Source organism: Meira miltonrushii (genome assembly GCF_003144205.1).
Source record: "Meira miltonrushii strain MCA 3882 unplaced genomic scaffold FA14scaffold_2, whole genome shotgun sequence".
Taxonomy (NCBI): domain Eukaryota; kingdom Fungi; phylum Basidiomycota; class Exobasidiomycetes; order Exobasidiales; family Brachybasidiaceae; genus Meira; species Meira miltonrushii.
Window position 1 is genome coordinate 3,112,856 of NW_020289944.1, and position 19,758 is coordinate 3,132,613.

At 43.3% G+C, this 19,758-nt stretch overlaps 8 protein-coding genes across 8 annotated transcripts; 4 read left to right on the plus strand and 4 right to left on the minus strand.

The window, feature by feature from the left end:
* Positions 1 to 37: 37 nt before the first annotated feature.
* FA14DRAFT_160822 (DNA-binding protein) lies at positions 38 to 1,377 on the minus strand. The gene has a single exon (XM_025498847.1). It carries the CDS (start codon positions 1,357 to 1,359, stop codon positions 154 to 156), a length of 1,206 nt encoding a protein of 401 aa, XP_025356132.1. The 5' UTR covers positions 1,360 to 1,377; the 3' UTR covers positions 38 to 153.
* A 1,378-nt stretch (positions 1,378 to 2,755) lies between these two features.
* On the plus strand, positions 2,756 to 5,251 carry FA14DRAFT_121110 (TPR-like protein; the record flags this gene model as incomplete). Its single annotated transcript, XM_025496443.1, has 2 exons — positions 2,756 to 3,449; positions 3,540 to 5,251. The coding sequence occupies 2 exons, from the start codon at positions 2,756 to 2,758 to the stop codon at positions 5,249 to 5,251; spliced, it is 2,406 nt and encodes an 801-aa protein (XP_025356133.1).
* Positions 5,252 to 5,287: 36 nt separating this feature from the next.
* On the minus strand, positions 5,288 to 6,320 carry FA14DRAFT_134220 (uncharacterized protein). The gene has a single exon (XM_025496980.1). The coding sequence runs from the start codon at positions 6,298 to 6,300 to the stop codon at positions 5,392 to 5,394; it is 909 nt and encodes a 302-aa protein (XP_025356134.1). The 5' UTR covers positions 6,301 to 6,320; the 3' UTR covers positions 5,288 to 5,391.
* Positions 6,321 to 6,492: 172 nt separating this feature from the next.
* FA14DRAFT_172437 (uncharacterized protein) lies at positions 6,493 to 9,101 on the plus strand. The gene has a single exon (XM_025500400.1). It carries the CDS (start codon positions 6,641 to 6,643, stop codon positions 9,026 to 9,028), a length of 2,388 nt encoding a protein of 795 aa, XP_025356135.1. The 5' UTR covers positions 6,493 to 6,640; the 3' UTR covers positions 9,029 to 9,101.
* Positions 9,102 to 9,348: 247 nt separating this feature from the next.
* FA14DRAFT_160823 (putative gamma-glutamylcysteine synthetase) lies at positions 9,349 to 12,050 on the plus strand. The gene has a single exon (XM_025498848.1). It carries the CDS (start codon positions 9,778 to 9,780, stop codon positions 11,914 to 11,916), a length of 2,139 nt encoding a protein of 712 aa, XP_025356136.1. The 5' UTR covers positions 9,349 to 9,777; the 3' UTR covers positions 11,917 to 12,050.
* Positions 11,941 to 13,493, minus strand: FA14DRAFT_160824 (UFD1-domain-containing protein; the record flags this gene model as incomplete). Its single annotated transcript, XM_025498849.1, has 2 exons — positions 13,450 to 13,493; positions 11,941 to 13,376 (listed from the first exon to the last, which is right to left on the minus strand). Coding segments are annotated over exons 1-2 (1,274 nt in total), but the record flags the coding sequence as incomplete, so codon positions are not given.
* Positions 13,494 to 13,638: 145 nt separating this feature from the next.
* FA14DRAFT_160825 (mitochondrial carrier) lies at positions 13,639 to 15,255 on the minus strand. The gene has a single exon (XM_025498850.1). It carries the CDS (start codon positions 15,140 to 15,142, stop codon positions 13,733 to 13,735), a length of 1,410 nt encoding a protein of 469 aa, XP_025356138.1. The 5' UTR covers positions 15,143 to 15,255; the 3' UTR covers positions 13,639 to 13,732.
* A 193-nt stretch (positions 15,256 to 15,448) lies between these two features.
* On the plus strand, positions 15,449 to 17,254 carry FA14DRAFT_172440 (uncharacterized protein). Its single transcript, XM_025500401.1, has one exon. It carries the CDS (start codon positions 15,691 to 15,693, stop codon positions 16,891 to 16,893), a length of 1,203 nt encoding a protein of 400 aa, XP_025356139.1. The 5' UTR covers positions 15,449 to 15,690; the 3' UTR covers positions 16,894 to 17,254.
* The last annotated feature ends 2,504 nt before the right edge of the window (positions 17,255 to 19,758 follow it).

Here is a 19,758-nt window from a genome sequence, read left to right on the forward strand (position 1 = left end):
AAAACAAATCTTCTCGTACGCATGCATATGATTGACAATCAATCTGCACAACCGAACATCACCGAAAAGCACCGAGTAAAAGGCTAATCTAACCATTAAAGATGGTCGGTCCATCAAGGCTACTATTGACAATACTATGATACACTCTACACTCTACATTCCCACTCCACTCATCCCTACCCCTCCCGGACCTTTCCCATATCCGGCAAAATCATTAACGCTTCTAATACTATCTTCACTGCCGCTACTTCCTCCAACATCATCACTATTGGAACCTTCACTTGGTTCGCTAGCATCTTCTGCATTTTGATCACCTTCAGTTGTTTCCCCAGTAACGGCTTTCTTTCGTTTTGCTTTACTTGCTTTTGAAATTGCTGCTCCACTTGAACTTGGTCTTGGTAAAGGTTCATCTAAATCTCTTTCACCTGCTCGCACTGAATCCTCCAACGCTTCTGCATCTTTGCTCTGGTCTTCTGATCTTCTCCTTCTTCGTCTTTGTGTTTCGGTACTTTTCTGTGCGGTAGAAGGCTTTGTTTTCGATTGTCTTTTTGCCGTCGGATGCTCTTCCACGTAAAGCATCAAATTAATCACTCCCGTATCTAGACTTTTCACTGGAACGATTTGTACATCATCCTCGGAATCCTTTGCTAATCGTTTGGCGCGCAAGTACGATGGTCTGGATCCAGATTCATTCGAAGATGATTGATTGTTGTCCTCATTAGACTCCGCACCTAGATGCCTGCTTTCATCAAAAGGCACCCAAGCTCCTTGTGCTGGCTCATTGCCTTTTGCATCATCTGTATGCGGTTGACATCCTTCTTTCATATCCAAAACCATTGCCCATGTAAGATCATCGGGATCGTCAAGATCGTATAATGCTCCGTCCAAAGAGACTAATTTCATCATGAATGCTCTCAATTGCAATTCGATCGTATGTGCGTTCATATTGCCGGGTATACTGAAATCTCGATCTCGCATTGGCACATTTGACAAGATAAAGTCAACATCAAATCTGTACCTTTCCAAAATATCCCCACTTGCCACAGAGTTGATGACCACATGAACGGATTTCACCAGATTCCTTTGCAGTTGTACTTTAACAGCTGACAGGACATCATCTATATATGCATTCAATCCTGGATGTCTTGATGACCAGACTGGTACCCTATACCTCTGCCTTCTCGCGAACACATTTGCAGGATACACTTGACGATGACAAAGGATGGTATGAACGGCTGTTTTGATGAATCCGCATAATGCATCTATCGTTTCATTATATGTCAATTGAGTCCCATCATCATCTTCATCCGTTATTACCTCATTCACCGCCTTACTCGTTGATGCTTTTGTCGATGCCATATCATCGATGGTGAAGACAGGAAAGTAACACCAATGTGTTACATTTCTTCCTTTACTCAGCTTGAGTTATATAATCAGTTGCATTCTCAAATGCAAAACGCGTGTTAGGCGCCGCGTAGGATAAAGACTTCGCCCAAAGGCCGACAAAGCATTTGACGCTTAAAAGGCAACACGAACAACAACACATTTCGGATCACTACCATAGATTAAAAGGGAAGGGAATCGATGGGAAGGTTGAAAACAGTAAACAAGGATGCCGACATCGTATGACGCTCAACAACAAGGAGATAGACCACCTCCAGGAGCACCACGTAAACAAAGCCGAGGTCCTCATGTCGGAAGCATGATGGCAGCAGGCACTGGCGTTCGAATACCTTCAATGAATGCAAATGATACGAGCACAGAATCAAATTCTTTCTCTACACATGCAGGTCCATCATTTAGGTCTGATATCACTTCAGCATGCGATGCTGCCGCTTCTCTTTTTGGTGGAGATGCTTCCGGTCCATCAATTCTTGAAGGTGCAAGGCCTATAGGCGGACCTTCTACCATTGCAAGAGAGCCTGCAACAGCATCTTGGCTTTCCGGTAGGATGCTACCGCCAAGCGAATACGATCAACCTGCAATCAACTACGCTGATACTCCAACAGGTAGCAGAAATGCTTCTAGCGGCTTTCATCAAGATCGAATTGCCTTTCAAACCCCTTCTGCAGCCAGGCCGACACCGAGTTCCCTTTACGAACAAATATCCCGTGGAATGGCAGCAACACGCAAGCAAAACGGAAATATCAGAACATCTCTTGCATCTTCTAGTGGTTGGGGATCGCCTAGGAATATGGCCCCATCCGGTTCCCGCCTTGCTACTCAGAGATTTGTGTCGGGCGAATCGAGTGGATTAGGTGCAGGTTCATCCAGAATACCTGGCGATGGAAATCTTTTCAATACACCACGACATATTCCCGATACAAATTCTTCGCATTTTCTCACATCTCGTGCCCCCTCAATGCCATTACCAAGATTCTCTTTTCCACACGATATCCCAAGCGACGAACCAAGAATACCAAACGGGACCAAACCGAGAGGCTCAATTGGAATTAATAGGGATGGAAGTTATAACGTTGTACGTGATGAAGAGGATGCAAACAATTCTGGCTTATTAGCATTAACGCCAGCGATGCGAGAACAAAATAATGGGCTTGGTATGACGGCCATATTTCCACGCATGAGCAAAGGTTCAAATGCATCATCTTCGATGGCATCAGCAACCGCAGCTGCAGAGAAAAGCAAGACGATGAGTGATCCAAGCGATCGTCAAAGCAATGCGACATTCATCGAACATGCATTAGAAGTAGAATCGTATGAGGGAGAGGAAGCAGAGAAGAGGAGAATGAATGAAATGCGAACAGGTTTGCGCGGTCAAGGATCAAGAGGAGATGGCGTTGAAGCAGGTCAAAGCTCTTCTTCCATACTCGAAATAATGAGAAATTGGCGTGAAGATGCTATGAAACATCATCTCTACGATACGGCCATCTTTTGGGGTGATAAAATTCTCAGCCTGGAAACAGGACAAATTGCATGGAACGATGCATACAATTTGGCAACTGCATACTTTTTGACGCACAGATATGCTCAAGCAGAGCATCTACTACGGACACCTTTACCGCTTGCACATCTCGAAGAAAATGAAGAAAAAGGTAAAGAGGTCAACAATGGTACCGAAGACGCAGATGAGGATTCTGATACCAAGGAATCGCTGGAGGATGACCATGACGAGCTGAATGCGGCAGTTGCTGCGACGCATAAAAGTAGTAGACTTCCTGCTGCTATGTTGGCAAAAGCGCATGCAATGCAACAGCTTGCAAGTGATGGACATTCATCAGATCCTTACGACGAAGATCGGGATGACCATATGAGTGAGGATGGTTTACATAAACTTGATCGGAAACGCAAAGATCGTCAATTTACAGTTTCTGGTACGGGCACGGCTAGTGAAGGTGGTACAAGTGCTCCCGGAAGTGTAGCAGGTGATTTAAACGGAGATATGGAAACAGACAGACCTAGATCTTCAGCTCGAAGCAGTCGGAATGACAGTCGCATGAGTAATCATAGCGGAAAGCAAGCTCGGCATTCATCCGATGAAGAAGAAATCAGCGACAAAAAGGTCAATGAGGCATGGAGAGAAGAGCAAAAGCTGGCGATGGACGAAGTTCGTGGATCTGAGATTGCACCACCTGATGGGATTAGTCTGGTGAATGTCAGCATTCCCTGTCGTTATTTGGCTGCACAGTGTATGACTAGACAAGGCAAATATCAAGAAGCATTGGACGAGCTTAGCGATTGGAAAAGTGAGCATAACGATCTTCTAGAGCAAAGTTACAAACAACCATCTAGAGATGGGCTGATCAAGTTGTCTAGCTCAATTTGGCATTTGAAAGGATTAATTCAGCTCCATCTACGAAATACAGAAGAGGCAAGAGAGAGTTTCATGCGTAGCTTGAGTCTTGACATCAAAAATTTCGAAAGCTTTGATCATCTCGTTCGAGGACACTTGCTCACTGCTACTCAGCAATGGGACTTTATACAGAATTTGGAGTATGTTGCACAAGCGGGTGAGGACCCTGCTCAGCTGGAGGCATTGCATGTTGTCAGGTTGCTCTACACCGCAAGATTGGACAAGAGTGGGCGAATACACGCACAACAAGCAGCTGCTGCAAGACGACAATTGGTGGGAATATATGGTCTTGGAAACAGTCCTGATGTCTTGCTAGGACTGGCAGAGGAAATGTTTTCTCGAATGCGTTATGAAGATGCCTATACTGTTACTCAACGTATCATGGAATTATGCAAAAACCACGAAGCAAGTTTGCCGGTTCACATTTCTACAATGTATATGATCGAAAGGCTGCGACCGGCTCTATACCTCTTAGCACATCATTTGACCGATGCAGATCCGGATATGGCTGCTGGCTGGTACGCCGTCGGATGTTGGTACTTTGGTACCAAGAGATGGTTGGAAGCACGAAAGTACTTCAGCAAAGCCGTTCAAATGGATCCAAGATTTGCGCCTGGATGGGTTGCCTTTGCACATACGTTTGCCTATGAAGGAGAGTCAGATCAAGCGGTGATCTCGTATAGCACAGCAGAAAGAAACTTTAGTGCTAATTTCTTGATCAAGCTATTCTTGGGTATGGAGCACTTATCTCAAGGTAACCTCACTTTGGCAGAATTATATCTCACCGGAAGTGCGGAAGTGTGGGAAGAAGATGCTCTCAGTAGAAATGAGAGAGGTGTTGTTGCTTATTATAGTGGCAGGATGGAGGAAGCCATTCATCTCTTTCGTTCGGCGCTTGAAGCCGCAAAGGATGTTCAACAACCTGCAAAAGCGTGGATCTCGACTCATCTCAATCTTGCTTTCGCATTACGCAAAACCGGTCAGCTACCTTCTGCACGACAATCATTCTTGCGTGTATTGGAATTAGATCCGGACATGGGTATTGCCTATACTGGTGTGGCGATGTGCTTCCACGGAGAAGGAGAGGTAGACGAAGCAATCACTTGGTACCACCGTGCATTGGCAAGTGATCCGACCGATAAGCATGCAAACGAATTACTCTCGTTTGCATTACAAGAGAGTGCTTCAAGAACACCAACAAGTTTCATGAATGCTGCCGATCGATTGATCATTGAAGCGGATGACAAGAGAAGACACGTAAGAATTGAAGATGGTTCGATTAATGGCTTAGATACAGGCAAAGATCCATTTGGCATCAAAATCGAATCTGGAGATCAAACTGCCGCCATTCAAAACCAGTCGAGTACCATGGATGAGGGTACGCGAGAAATGACGTTGGCAGAAGGTAGCGCGAGCATTGACATGGATGAAAGTTATTGAAGGGAACTTTGTATTTTTAAAAATCAACTGCAAGCTGTCTTACCATGTACTGATATATCGCAATGCATTGAAAGAAGTTTATGGCTGCGAGCATGTGTTGCATTAGAATACAATAGTTTACAAGAGTGATATGATACAAATCACTTGAATGGATCAACAATTTGAGATATTGTCTTTGCGTCCAAGACACCTCTCTGTTTGACGATCTCCAATGCCACTTTACTCTCCTCCTCTGTTGAGCCGGTAGCGCCCTCCTGAGCTGCCAAAGTGGGTTCGTTCAAGGCATCTGCATCAGCACGTTCCAAAACTTTCCCAACAGCGATTACATGTTTGACATTCTTTGCTCTGACCCAAACATATCCGTTCACGCCGATAGCCACTTCAAAGGGAAAATGTGTTGCCAATCGTGCCAAAAGAGGATGTTTATCGTTTAGCAAGCTACGTGCAAAGCCACAAGATACAGGAAAGATGTTTGCAGAAGCTGGTGCGATTGTACTTTCGCTGGTCTTCTTGACTGTATTTGTTGTTGTTTCTTCTCGTTCCGTTTTGAGCTCTCCGAATCCGTTCGATTTGCCTGTTGCAGCATCTACACATGTCAACTCAATCTCAGCGTGCTTGTACGCAGAAACAATCTGTGCATAGATCAATGTACCGACACGAAGATTTGGTTTGTTCCTCTTTGTTGCTCCTTCAAAGGATAATGCTGGTAAATTGGCAGTCGCAAATGTGTTGAACAATGTCACTTGATAAGCATCAACGCCTCTATTTGTGATTTGACATAAAACGTGGTCGTGCACAGAAGGATAGTAGCGACGTCCATCACTCTCAATCCAGAATGCTGTTTGGGTACTCGACTCGGATCCTTGTACTCCTTTAGATTTTCCTCCTTTTGGTTGTGATTTTATCTTTCCAAGGATGCCAGGTGTTACTGTGATTAATTCTGCATCTTCTTCAGCTTCCCCTGCCGATATCGCAAGTCCAGGTCCAAGCTTGACAGCCGAAGTGGAAGGTATAGAAATATGATCACCTGGTAAAGCAAGCATGGCCATATTGTCAATCAAAGCAATGATGGTACAAGACATGAAAATATATTTCCAGAATATCAAAAATGCATATTCTTCTAGCGTATCTTCATTTATTGTGCACTAGCCCAGTATATTCACGTGGGCGCTTGCTTGAATTGTTCTAATTCTTGATTGGCGTACGCATAATGGAATCTTCTTACTCTCTCTACCATACAACAAACATTTCATATACGACCTTCAACAACAAAGACAATATTCAATGATTATCCGGTCCTTTCAAACTCTTATATGATCAACAGAAAGCAGAGCACCGTTCGCTCTTGCTAGGGAACAAATTAAGAAGTGAACGCAAATCGAAGTCAGAATGCGTTCCTTCAGTTCCCTCATACGCCAGTCAAGGCGAAGAGGTCGACCACCGAACGGAATAGTGAGATATGCATGGGATAGCGAATATAACGATCCATGCAAGGCTAAAAAAGCGATCTTCTATCAGCAATCGACTAGTATGACCAGCATCAGAAATGGAGAATGTTCGACTTCAGTAGTACGTGATGATATTTCACAAAGCCGAGGTAGGATACGAACTATTCATAGCACCGGAATACATCCCAAACCACCGCCATCTACAATGTCAAATGGACGAATCTATTCAATAGAAACTGCGCTACCTGGCACTGATCATTCTCACCCATATATCCCGGATGGTTCGCAAATTCTGACGGAATGGAGGCTGCTGGAACGTAGACTATTGGAATCAGATCGAAAAGGGAAATCGAGAGAAATCGAAAATAACAATTCTTTACCCAATACTTCACCTCAATCGAGCACAAAGCTAGATCCGAAGTTCTTCAGCGAGAACGAGAGACCTTCACTTACCATCACACTTGAGGATGAAGATTTACAAGAATCTCTCATTGCAGACGAATCAGATCGTATTGATAGGAAGGTTGCTTTCAAACCACTTTGGACAGCATCGGTCGACCAAAGTGTAATGCGCGAATGCATACAAAGTGCCATCGATGAAGTGCGTAAAGGTGAAAGCGATATAGACACATTGGCGACGAAAATGCTACAATCAATCGAAAACGCAAGCGAGGCAAAGACAGACATAATCTCCATACCACGTTCTCTGCGATTGGAGGAATTGAGAATGTTACTGCTGTCAGCGTGGATATCTATCACATCTGAAAAGATCGATCTTGCGCAGTCACATAATGTACCTGCGTATCTTTTCCTGACTCAAGAGATGTACTTTTCGACTGCACCTGTTGCAGAACTTGCCAAAGGTGTCGATCAAGAATATGCACGAAGTGTCATGGCAGTCCAACGAGCAACACTATTCAGATTGTTTGGAGTAATGTTTCACCTTTCCCAATCGGAACTGAAAATCAGTTCCAAAACACGGATAGAGGCCCTCCTGCTGTGCTCAAAGTTGACATGCGATCCAAGGCTAAGACCAGCACAAGTGCAGTATTTTACAAGAAAGGTTCTGGGTCGTCTACGAGCATGGGTGGAAAAGAAGGATGATTGCGTCAGTTCATCTCGTTTGTGGTGCGACTTACGCGACATGCTTTTCGATCTGATGGGTAGAGGACTTATTCAAAGCTGCCCTTTACCTAAAGATGGATCAGAACAGATGGATGTCAAAGACGAGATCTCAAATCCTATCACCAACTTCTTATTGTGTTGCAGCAAGACTATCGGTAACGGACTTGGACCAGAGGCACTAGCCTATCACACATTGCTAGCGATGGCACAACGTGCTTCTATCGGAAGAGAAGAATTTGGATCCAACGAAAAGAGGGCAATTGCCAGCACTCCAGAAGAGGTGGAAATGATGATAGCTGAATTGATGCGAGGTAATGATCCGAGAACAGCATACCAGCTCTACAGCCTAACGCCGTCTAGCCTACGTTCGATTGACAGTACTTGTCGTTTGATGCGTCATTATGGCAATGCACCTCTGTGCTTTTCATCACAACCTTCCAGTGCTCAAGACTCTAGGTGGGGTAGCGGTCGGACAAGTAGAGCATTGATGGCAGATATATCTTCAAAGCTTTCTCAACTTCGCGGTGCTGATCGTGAAGACTGTTTGAGAAATTTGGCACACGCTCGTTTCGCCTATTGCGCAGATCGAGGATTAGCTGGACGGGCAATGGACGAATTGAGAGACTTTGTCGAAGTTAAAGGAGGTAAAAGCCAAACTGAGACGCTCATCGAGCTAGGTGAGCCGGTCTACTGTCACTTTATTCGATCACTGGCGCATGGTAAATGGTGGTCAAGTGCAAAAGAGTATGCTTTCCGATTGAGCAAGTACCAAACACCGTCTGGAGTCAGAGTTCTGGATGAAAGTAATCGAGTCAAGATGCTGAACATCTTGCTGTCTTCTTATTTGTGGCCAATGAAAAGTGGTAAAGAAGATGAACTTTATATCCCGCACCTACAGACCGCTTCATCAAATGGAAAGGGTGACTTGAGTCGATGGACAAGAACGTGGAGTGCTATGTCAATAGTCAAGAATTTCTGTGAGGAGACAGGTGTTATACCTGATGAGAAGAGTGCAGAATACCTGATCTTCTCATTTCGCCAATGCAATCAAAGGAGAGTTTCCAAAAAAGTTCTCGATGAAGTGACATCGATGCATGAATGGAATTGGCAAAAGAAAGGAGTACAAGGAGTTTTGGAAAGGATAGAAGCAATCGTGCAAGCAGGAAGAGACGATGACATTGAAAGGAAGAAGTCGAATGAGTAAGAGACATGCATTACCGTGTATTCCAATTTGTAATTTTAGACAACTTATTCATTTTTACCAATGTACAACATGAAGATATTTCTCATTGTGATCAAAGCTCTAATCGCGCCTCTGGCGGTTAGGCTTTGTGTGTGTCACTTGACACAACCGTTACGGAAATAAAGACAAGAAAAGACGAACGGCCGTAGGGTACAAGATCAACCCTTTGGAATAATACGCGTCCCTGGAGTTACGGAATTCAACAGCCTTATCTCCACACACTCAGCGTTGCGCGGCGCGGTGTACAATGAATATAATTCACACAGTGCAACCTTTTCCGGTCAAGATTCTGTAATTTTATTTGCGGGATAACAGCCAGGCTGGCTCACTGCGCACAAATGCCCTAGCCTACTAGCATTATTGGCGCTGGGTTTTTGTTTGATTGACTAAAGTTCTTCTGATAAATACATACAGAGTTGTTTTAGATCTTCAACGTCATCTTTTTGCTTTCATCGCAAAGTGGATCATTACAAAAGACTGATCGCCAATTGTGACGTAAAGCTTTCATCATTGAAATTACACCGTCAAAGCGGTGTTGCTGAAAGCGGTGGAAAAAGGAGGTCACGCAATTCGAACGATAATTTGCGTATAGGAGCAAGAGCCGAAGCGAGAAGGAAACCCATCTCGGTCTTAGAAGATCGGCCAAGAATATTCCTTAAAAGAGGATATCCTTCCATTTCACTTCTCCTTGCCAATCAATATTGTCCGGTATGGGTCTTCTTTCTTTGGGTACACCACTTCCCTGGCCAGAAGCCAAACCATTGGCAGATCATGTTCGCAGTCATGGAATATCTCAATTCTTATCGCTTTGGTCAAAGATTAAAGATCGAAAAGGTGATAAACTATTGTGGGGAGATGAAATAGAATACATGGTAGTTTCATTCGATGAAAATAAACAAGAAGCATTACTCTCTTTACGACAAGCAGAAATTTTACAAGTTCTAGCAAATTCACATGAACAGGCAGCAAGTCAAGCACCAGACATGATCGATGAAGTTCCTACCTTTCATCCTGAGTATGGACGCTTCATGCTGGAAAGTACACCGGGAAAGCCATATGGATGTACATCAAAGGAATTGTGCAAAGTGGAAGCAAATATGAGAAGGCGGCGGCGGATTGCTCGAAGCCATCTGTTGCCCCATGAAGTGCCGATCACCTTGACTTCATTCCCAAGGCTAGGTGTAACAGACAGCCCATTCACTGATCCTCCTCTAGAAGCCAAAGGAGAAGCGAGCAGAAGTCTCTTCTTGCCGGATGAGGTCATCAATCCTCACGCACGCTTTCCCACCTTGACCGCTAATATCAGACGAAGAAGAGGAGCAAAAGTTGCTATCAACATGCCAGTCTTTCACGACACAAACACGCCTCGACCATTCATTGATCCTTCTGTTCCATGGAATCGAACTTTGTTCCCAGAAGATGCAGAAGCAGGACAGGGTGCAGCATTACCAGATCACATCTATATGGACGCAATGGGTTTCGGAATGGGATGCTGTTGCTTACAAGTCACTTTCCAAGCGTGCAGTGTATCAGAAGCTCGAAGTATCTACGACCAATTGGTACCTGTTGGACCGATCATGCTTGCTCTTACAGCAGCCTCACCAGCCTATCGCGGTTATCTTGCAGACGTAGACTGCAGATGGAATGTGATCTCTGCTGCGGTGGATGACCGAACAAAGGAAGAGTTGGGTTTGGAGCCTTTGAAGGATAGTAGAATGGTGATGCCAAAGAGTAGATATGATTCAGTGGACAGCTATATTTCGACCGATCCATTAAATCGACCAGAATACAACGATAATCCACTTCCTGTCGACGAAGGAATTAAGGAGAGATTAGAAGCCAACGGTATTGATCCATTACTCTCGAACCATCTTGCCCACCTCTTCATCCGCGATCCTCTAGTCATCTTTAGCGAAATGGTGGACCAAGACGATGAAGTAAGCATGGATCACTTTGAGAACATTCAATCTACAAATTGGCAAACGATGCGCTTCAAGCCTCCACCACCAGGCGGTCAAATTGGATGGAGAGTTGAATTCAGACCAATGGAAGTTCAATTGACAGATTTCGAGAATGCCGCTTTCAGTGTCTTTATCGTGCTTTTAACAAGAGCGATTTTGAGTTTCGGTCTCAATTTCTATATTCCGATTTCCAAAGTTGATGTGAATATGAAGCGAGCACATCATCGAGATGCTGTTCATACACAAAAGTACTATTTCCGCAAAGATGTTTATCGAGCAAAACCACGCCATCATACACGCGAGGCATCCGTTGCTGCTGCTGCTCGTAACAGATCTACAGCTTCCAGTAGAGCACCTTCGCCTGGTGCAGGACAAAGTCAATCAAACAATGCAAGACAGACGAATGGACATTCTACTCCAAACAATCAAAGAGCGGCTGAACCAAGTCCGGCACGACATTCACGAGCAGGTAGTCCAGATTTCGGTCCTGTTGAAGAAGAGTATGACGAATTCACGATTGATGAAATTATCAATGGTGTCAAAGATTCCGATCAGGACGAAAGAAGTGGCTTCCCTGGTTTGATTGGTCTGGTATATAATTACCTTGATTCTCTCAATGTGGACGTTGAAACACACTATGAGCTAGGTCTCTATCTCGATCTGGTAGCAGCAAGAGCAAATGGCTCTTTAATCACAACCGCAACTTGGATACGTAATTACGTACGCTCTCATCCGGAGTACAAGTTTGATTCACGCATCACCGGTAAGATCAACTATGATATGATGAAAAAGCTGGATGAGATCGAACGTGGAATTGTGGAAGCTCCTGAATTCTTACCTCCATTTTATGCTAAAAGGAGACAAGCAACAGCAGAAACTGAAAAGTGATTTGTATTGTGTTTTGCTTTTTTTTCGCTCTTTTTCCTCTTTGTCACATTATCTCTTGTACTTTATATAAGACATCAATGTACTGTCATTTTTTATCAAATCATTGCTCATTCTCAGCACGCAATAAATCTTCGAAAATGTATCTATAGTTACAACCTTAGAGATTATGTTACACACGGGTGGGTTCAATCATCACTATCATCTATGTTGATGATCTCTCGCTTTCGTGTTGAGCCACGACCACCCAGCGTTCTTCCGGCGCTGGCTTCAGGTGTGCTAGCTGATCCAGATCCTGTTGTACTTGTGGTAGGATTTGGTCTTGGAGCGCGACCTGAGAGAGTTTGACCTGATCCGGAAAATGGATTTGCTTGAGCATTTTCAGATTCTGTGCCATTTTCCTTACCGCCAACAGGTATTACTTCATATCCAAAGAACAGCTTACCAAATGGCAAATTGAGGGCAGCCGGAACCTTTTTCTCTCCGATTTGCGTGTCATTTGTCACGATTCGTGGTTTGTCTGTTCGTCTGATCATGCTGTTGTCGGGGACAGCTTCAATCGTTCTTTCCTTCGTTTTTGCTTTGGGCTTTTTACCGCTCAGGCTTTGACCTTGGCCAGAAAAAGATGAAATACGTACGCTACCTTCTGCTCCTTGTGCTGCTGAGCTGGCTCCGTTTGCCTGAGCGCCATCGTGTGAGCCTGGTGTAGAGGTACCTGATGCACTAATGCTGTCATACCTCTCTGTGTTGATGTTCAACTTGGATGCCATCGTTGGCGGTAATGCTTTAGGCTGTGGCTTTGGCTCGACATATCCTTTGGGAGGTGCAAAGTCTACCTCCAGATCGGTGTCGACGATGCAAATACCTTCTGCATCCGGTGTGATTTCCAGTACTTTGATCTCAAACGTGAGCATATTATAACTGAATTCGATAATATCATCTTTGGTCAATGTTGAAAAGTTATTCAAAGCTGATTCTAAAACACCTTTGGGATCGGCAATCTCTAGGAAATCCACTGTTTGAGGTTCAATTTTGACCATTTTGCCTTTGGGCAGAGTTTTGCCACGAAGTCGGATAGGATCACCTTCGCTTAGATTCAATTGTCTCATCATCCAAGCGGGTAAATGAACATGACCTTCATCAGCAATGAATTCCAAAACACCTGCATGTGTGAGTTTGATATCTGCCATATTTACGCCCGTATTTGTTAATTCGAAAAGCCAAGGTGATTCGATTTCCATATGTGTTAATCTTGCTAAAGCGGAAGAAGGTAAGATTATTTTTCCACCATAACTAACGTTTGCTCTTTCCCTTCCGGGTAACATTGCCATACTGTATGCTTTGAAGAATTCATCGTAATGTTCAGGTCTTGCTGAGAATCGAATATCGTCCATCATTCCACCTGGTCCTCCCATCAATCCTCCAAATCCACCGAATCCGCCACCAAAGCGGCCACCACCAAACTGTGTGGAGAAACAAAAGACAGTGAATGTCAGTAGCCCAACCTTTCATTGGGTGCACAAATAGCATACTTACCATATTGTTAATGATTTGAAAGCTTTCGGGTGATTGATGCTGGTTGAGAGAAGAAGCAATACACACTCCACTCAAATTACCTGTAAATTAAACACTGCTAAATTGAGCTTACGCTTTCAACGCACGAACCAATTCATTACAAGCTCCGAACGCGCGTTAGTGATCAAGCCTGATGACAGCCAATTAAATGCATGGGAAGCGGAAAATAGGATGGTATTCCTCCGTAAATGAGCATATAGCAAAACAAGCAAAAGGGTATAAAGTACAACAGTGCAATAGTGATTTAAATTCCCATCGATCTTTTCATTGCCATCCAAACGGCAAAGCTAATACTTGTCATCGGAACAACCTTTAAAAATCCAATACTTAGACCAACGTAAAATCCACGCCAGCCACTTGTACGATAAATCCATAAAGCAGTTTCAGAAACACCTAAAATATTTCCAGGTCGAATGATTCCTCCAATCTGTTGACGTCTTCGAACTACTTCGAATGGATAAGCGGCAGTTTGACTTATCGCACCTGCCAATGCACCTGCACTAAGATCGATCGTAGTCTTTGAAGGGTGCCACCATGCTAATGCACCTTGACCACTCCTTTGTGCATCAGGTCCGAATGTCGATTGCAAAAGAGCCTTGCATCGACCAAAGACCAAGAATGAAGTACCGGCATATGGAATCATACCCATCACCGTAACTGCGAAGCCACGATAAAATTTGAGAATGGGAAATCTTTGTAGTAATTGATGAGTGGCCACTGCTGTCTGTGTTGGGATTGGTGATGTCGGAATTGGACTGGCAGCAGTTGCACCATTAGCAATTGCTGCATTTTGAATAGCAGATGTTGATAAATTCGCAGATCCTGTAGATGCTCCGGCAGCCTGTAATCCTCTTTGACCGGCACGTTTACGAGCATCTCCGCTAAAAGGTGCTTCTGTACTTCCTTCCGTATAGATCTTTCGAATGATGCGCATCAAACTTCCACTTTGCTTCTTCCGTTTGGTTTCAAAGGCTAGTCGGACACGAATCAGCTCAAGCGGATATGTGATAAAAACGGAAGTTACCCCAGATACAGCCCCAGCAAAGAACAATCTTCCCGATGTTTCCATCTCTTTTGTTGGCATGAGCAAGAAGTGTAGAGAATCATATGCCATATACTTGATTGCAGCATACGGAAAGATTCGTAGTAAAGTTGCACTATGTCCTTGAAACAGAGCAGCCGTACCATCACTTCGAACGATTTCTCTTCCCGCAACAAAGACACCAGTCCATTTTCCACTATACTTTTGATATTCTGGATTTTGTGCTTGAAATAAAATCTTTACACGATCCAATGGTGCGATTGCCGTTTTAGCAACACATCCTGCCACACCTCCAGCCAAACCACTTCTAATGATATAATGCCAACTTTGCTTTTCCTTTCGTATCCGTGTTCGTTCACTTTCTTTGGATAGTATATCATCCGATTGATGACCATGCATTTGATCTGTTTCACAAAGAGGTGCTGTGGGTATCGCAGTCTGCTTGTTTGCGACTGATACTGTAGACCATCCTGAAGGAGATATCGAGTTCGGAGAAGCTTGTGAGGATGATGGCCAAGAGCCTATCTCATGCCTTGGTGAGTTGAGTGTATAAGAAGAGGTTGAGGCATATTGAGCGACATCCAATGCACCGAATAGATTTGTAAAGTGCATCTTCGACCTTGCACACACTCTCACAGTATCCAGGAGTAGCTTCACAGGCTACCGATACCACTTCTTTCTGGTGTACAAAGATGATGGAAAGACCTTAAGAGGTTGCACCCTGTCAACTTATTCGGAAGTTAATCATTAATTCTCGCGTTCTCCACTGAGGCTTTTTATTTTTTCATTCGAATGAAACAACACCCACTCACGCCTGCACGCGTTTATGCGCTTCCCTTTCACGACTAACCCGGCCAATCGGATATAAACACGAGGCGGTATGAATTAAGCAGAGCTATCTTTCGCCCCCCCCCCCCGCAAAAGGACCGCGGTCTTCTCGGATTAGTAGAGTGAAGGGGGATGGATTATTATTCGAATTAAGCCTATTGGTTAGGCGAGCGGCGTGAGTGCGTGCGTGCATACATGTTTTGCGGAGATTTTTATGAGGAAAGAAAAAACAGAAGTGGAGAGAGAAGAAAAAATTCACCACGTGCATTTCTCTTCTGCCATCAAAGAAGAAAAGGGTGAATGAATGCAAGGTATTCATCATAGCAAAGGTGATGGTACAAGATGCAGCACAAATCAGTCAGAGTATCACTGCAAGCTTGCTGAATGCAAGAAGAAAGTTGTTTTTGCAATTCTCAGCTCGACTTGCACCTAAACACCCGGGCTTCTGTTGGCCATCTTCTGATGTCTTGATTCGTATTCAAGATGACTTGATTGAAGATTTGCAACTGGGGGATTCCTATGAAGCAGGAATAAGCAGTGGAGATGATGCTTATCTACAATCATTCCTCAAGGAGCTCTTAGCACGACTAGAAAGATATCTAGAAGCAATACCAAATGAACAAGAGCTGGAAATCAATGGAGACTTATTAGCAACATATGCTATGCTCATGGCTACAGCCAATTCAAATCAGCCCGGTTCTAGAAGCGTGACACACTACCTGCCAGTCTCGAAATCGTTCACAGGATCGTCTTCCTTCACACCTCTCTTGCCAGGATGGAATGCGATTCAAATGGAAGAAGAAGGAACGACAATTTCACGGGGTACGACTGGCTTGAAAACATGGGAAGCAAGTCTTCGATTAGCTGGTCATCTCGTTGCACATCCGGGCCTTCTTGAAGGTCCATCCCACGATATGTCAAGAAAGGCGACTATCCTCGAATTGGGATGTGGTGTAGGGCTGCTAGGTGTTGTAGCCCGATATCTTTCTCCGCCTAATCATAAAATTATCATGACTGATTTAGACGGTGAAGTGCTGGATAAAGCTCGAAAAACAGCCGAAGAGCATTGGTACCAAAGTGAAGGTCTACAAGTCCACTCGCTTGACTGGATCGATGTACAAGAACAAGAGCAAGCAACATGTCAGTGGCTTGATCACGAGGCTAAACCGGACATTGTTATAGCAGCAGATATCGTCTTTGATCCGTTGCTGATTGCGCCATTGTGTTCAACTTTGGCACTCATTCTACACAGAGGCGAGAAGGCATCGAATATGCATGCAAATCTACCTTTTGCATTGATTGCAAGTACCGTTCGTAATCCTTCAACGTTTCAGCTTTTTCGCCAGACATTAGCAAAGTATAATCTGCATACTGTTGAGGTTGATTTGTCATATCCAATGATAGACTTAAACACTCTCGAACAAGTAAAAGCAGATTCAAATTTGGGAATGGATAAGATACCTCTTTTGCCATCGACGCACGATGCCAAAACAGATGGACAAGTGTGTTTATTGCATATCACTAGTAAAAGGTGAAGTCTGTGGGTAGACAGCAAATAAAAAGATCAACTCCGCGGATGTTCTGGAGATCTCACGGCATTATCACTTTGTGTAGAGACCCTAGATATACTCAAGATGAATGCTAGATCTATGCAAATCATTGCTTCTATAATTGAGCACCTTACTTCAGCGTAAGATTATGAAATTAAACTATTAAAAGTCAATCTTGCTTACCCTCATCATTTGTCATCACCTTACATAATAGGAATATCAGAAAGTGATAAGGAGCACAGACGATTGTTAATTAATGTATATCTTATTGGTGCAATAAATCAAGACGAATATCTCCGAATATATTAAATGATATATCGGTTTTATTTTCGGCTGATGATCAGGGGCATGCATTTGCCCAAGAAGCGGGAAATGGATTAGTATACATTATTAGTAGGTGATTAAAATAGAAGCATACGCTAATGTATGAGAAAGAAGAATACGGGAGCGAAAGACTACCCGATTTAAAGTGTACGGCATGGACGTGGGCTATCTCTTAGCTTACTCACATGGTCGTTCCTTTGTTCATTGTTATCGCGGCATGTAGCTCCCCCACTCATTCTAACAGATTGGCCGCTTTCTTGATCGTTAGCATCTTAGTGTATGCCACTAGTGTTCTTATGCGCTATGTTGTCACTTTAACTATTTGATCATTGCATCACGCTAGCGATCAAGGCCCAGAACATTTTAGTATATTTTGTACGCTAAACGAAAGTCAAGTCATGATCACTTATGAGAAGGTCGGTGATCACTCCATCAAAGCCGATCTTGCCATTTTTTTTTGTCTTATTGGAATGTCTGTATATCAGAATGACGAATTCTCAAATATGCTCCACCTTTCAATCACATTTCCGGCCAACGTTTTCAAGCCATGTGGCAATCGATTGTGCCGAAAGGTACAGCGGTTATCAGATGGAAATTCACACTCTTTATCGGAAGCGTGAGTATATGCAATGTGAAAGACAATGAAGTAAATCATCACATTATCAGTTGTGGCTTTCAATTGAAAACGCAGTTCTATCTCACGGTTTTTTGTTTTTCTTCCGGGGAATATTTGATCGCAGCAAACAAGGTACTCATTGCAGCAAGCAAGCAAGCATTAACATGACCCTGAAAGCGGAGTTGTGAGAGCAAGCCGAAAGTGAACCGATAAAAAAGTTAAATCGATAGCTTGCATTGGCTTCTACGCAGGACCGGAAAAAAAAGAGTGTTAAATTGGAATCTTTTTGGTGTAATTCTGCATGAAATCCAACCCTACTCGCAGATCTAATTGTTTCGGAAGATTACCAGCAGTTTTTTTTTAAATTATTTTGGCTTTTTCGGCGCAAAGCAGCTTTAATTGACAAGCTGGGAAAAAAATGTAAAAAGATTTCCGCATGATTGAATTTTTACACTGACATCCCTTTGTTCTTTCTTTTTTGAGTGAGCAGTTTACAAGTGTTTATCGAAAAACACACGCGTACGTTGTTGTTCGTGCCCCCTGCCCACAGCCGTAATCTATTCATGTGCCGATTTCGAAATAAAGTCTTTTTTTGCCTGAACGTACATTACGTACCCTCCCGGAACCGGCTCAAGAATCCAACTTTGGGCTAAATAAAATATGTTGCGCAGGTGTATATGTGGCAATAAATGTATGCATGTCTCGCAGCCTTCTCTCATTAAATTGATCATGCCTTTTCGACAGTTGAAATGAATGAAATCAACTTTTTGTTCACATGAAAAAAACAAAACAAGAAGCAAAACTTGGTTTCCTTGATATCTTCTTGAAGACGGCCTTTGAATGTTGACCGTAGATCTGCGTCACTAACACGCACGCTTTCCGGAAAAACGGCTATTTACGGCAAGACATTTGCTCATACTTGTTGTTGTTGCTTTTTCTGGCTTGTAAGTTCCACCGTTTAAAATGAGAAGCCGATGACATCAACTTCAAATACCGAACGTACATGTGTTTGATAGGAGAAATGAACCCCAAATATTCTGGTAAAAGAGTCCAGCCTCTGTCAAAATGAGGGAGGTAAAATTGAGACTATTTATGCTTTAGCGTATCTGACAATGAAAAACAAAGTTACCTCTGTTCAAATGACTGAAAAATAAAAACACACAGAGTTAAATAGAACACCAAAAGGAAGCGATCGATTTCCATTTAGTGCAAAAGAATGCCCATGCATACATGCAGCAAGCAGCCTATCTCGATTTCTAACTCTTTCCAACCCTTCCCACTTTGTCTCTATGTTTGCATGGATTTTTTATTTGCACATATTCTACGTACATGTGGATCATACTGCAAAATGATCTTATTTGCCTTGAATCCCTCCTTTGGCCGACAACATTGAAGTCGATCAAAAGAATAAATTGATTTTATTTATTAAAGCACGCCACACTGCTCATCTTCGCTTAATCTGAATTCCCTTGCGGCTTTCTCTTTTTCATTAAACTGTTTTTGTCCCTTAATAGAGCACAATCTCCTTACTTTTATTACTTTTATAATCTTATTTTAAGCAGTTTTTCTTTTCCTTTTTGGCATAGAATCAGTCAAGCATACTCTATCATGCATATCCTTAATTGTCTTGCATGCATGCAAATGCTAATCTATATATGCATTTCACTTATGATCTAATTGAACGTGTAAATCATCAACGGCTTTTCGTTCGCCGTCACACTCTCCCATCTGTTGCCCTTGTTTTTTTTTGACGTTTTTAACGATCTAAACAAAAGCTCTCAAAAACACAATCAGGCAATTGGTCTCTTGTTTGTAACACAAAAAGAGAGTGTCTACTTTGATCTTTGTTTAGCGTTATGCAAGCGATTGAGCCTGGATCGGGGCTCGGGGCCACGAAGGGACGAAGGGTA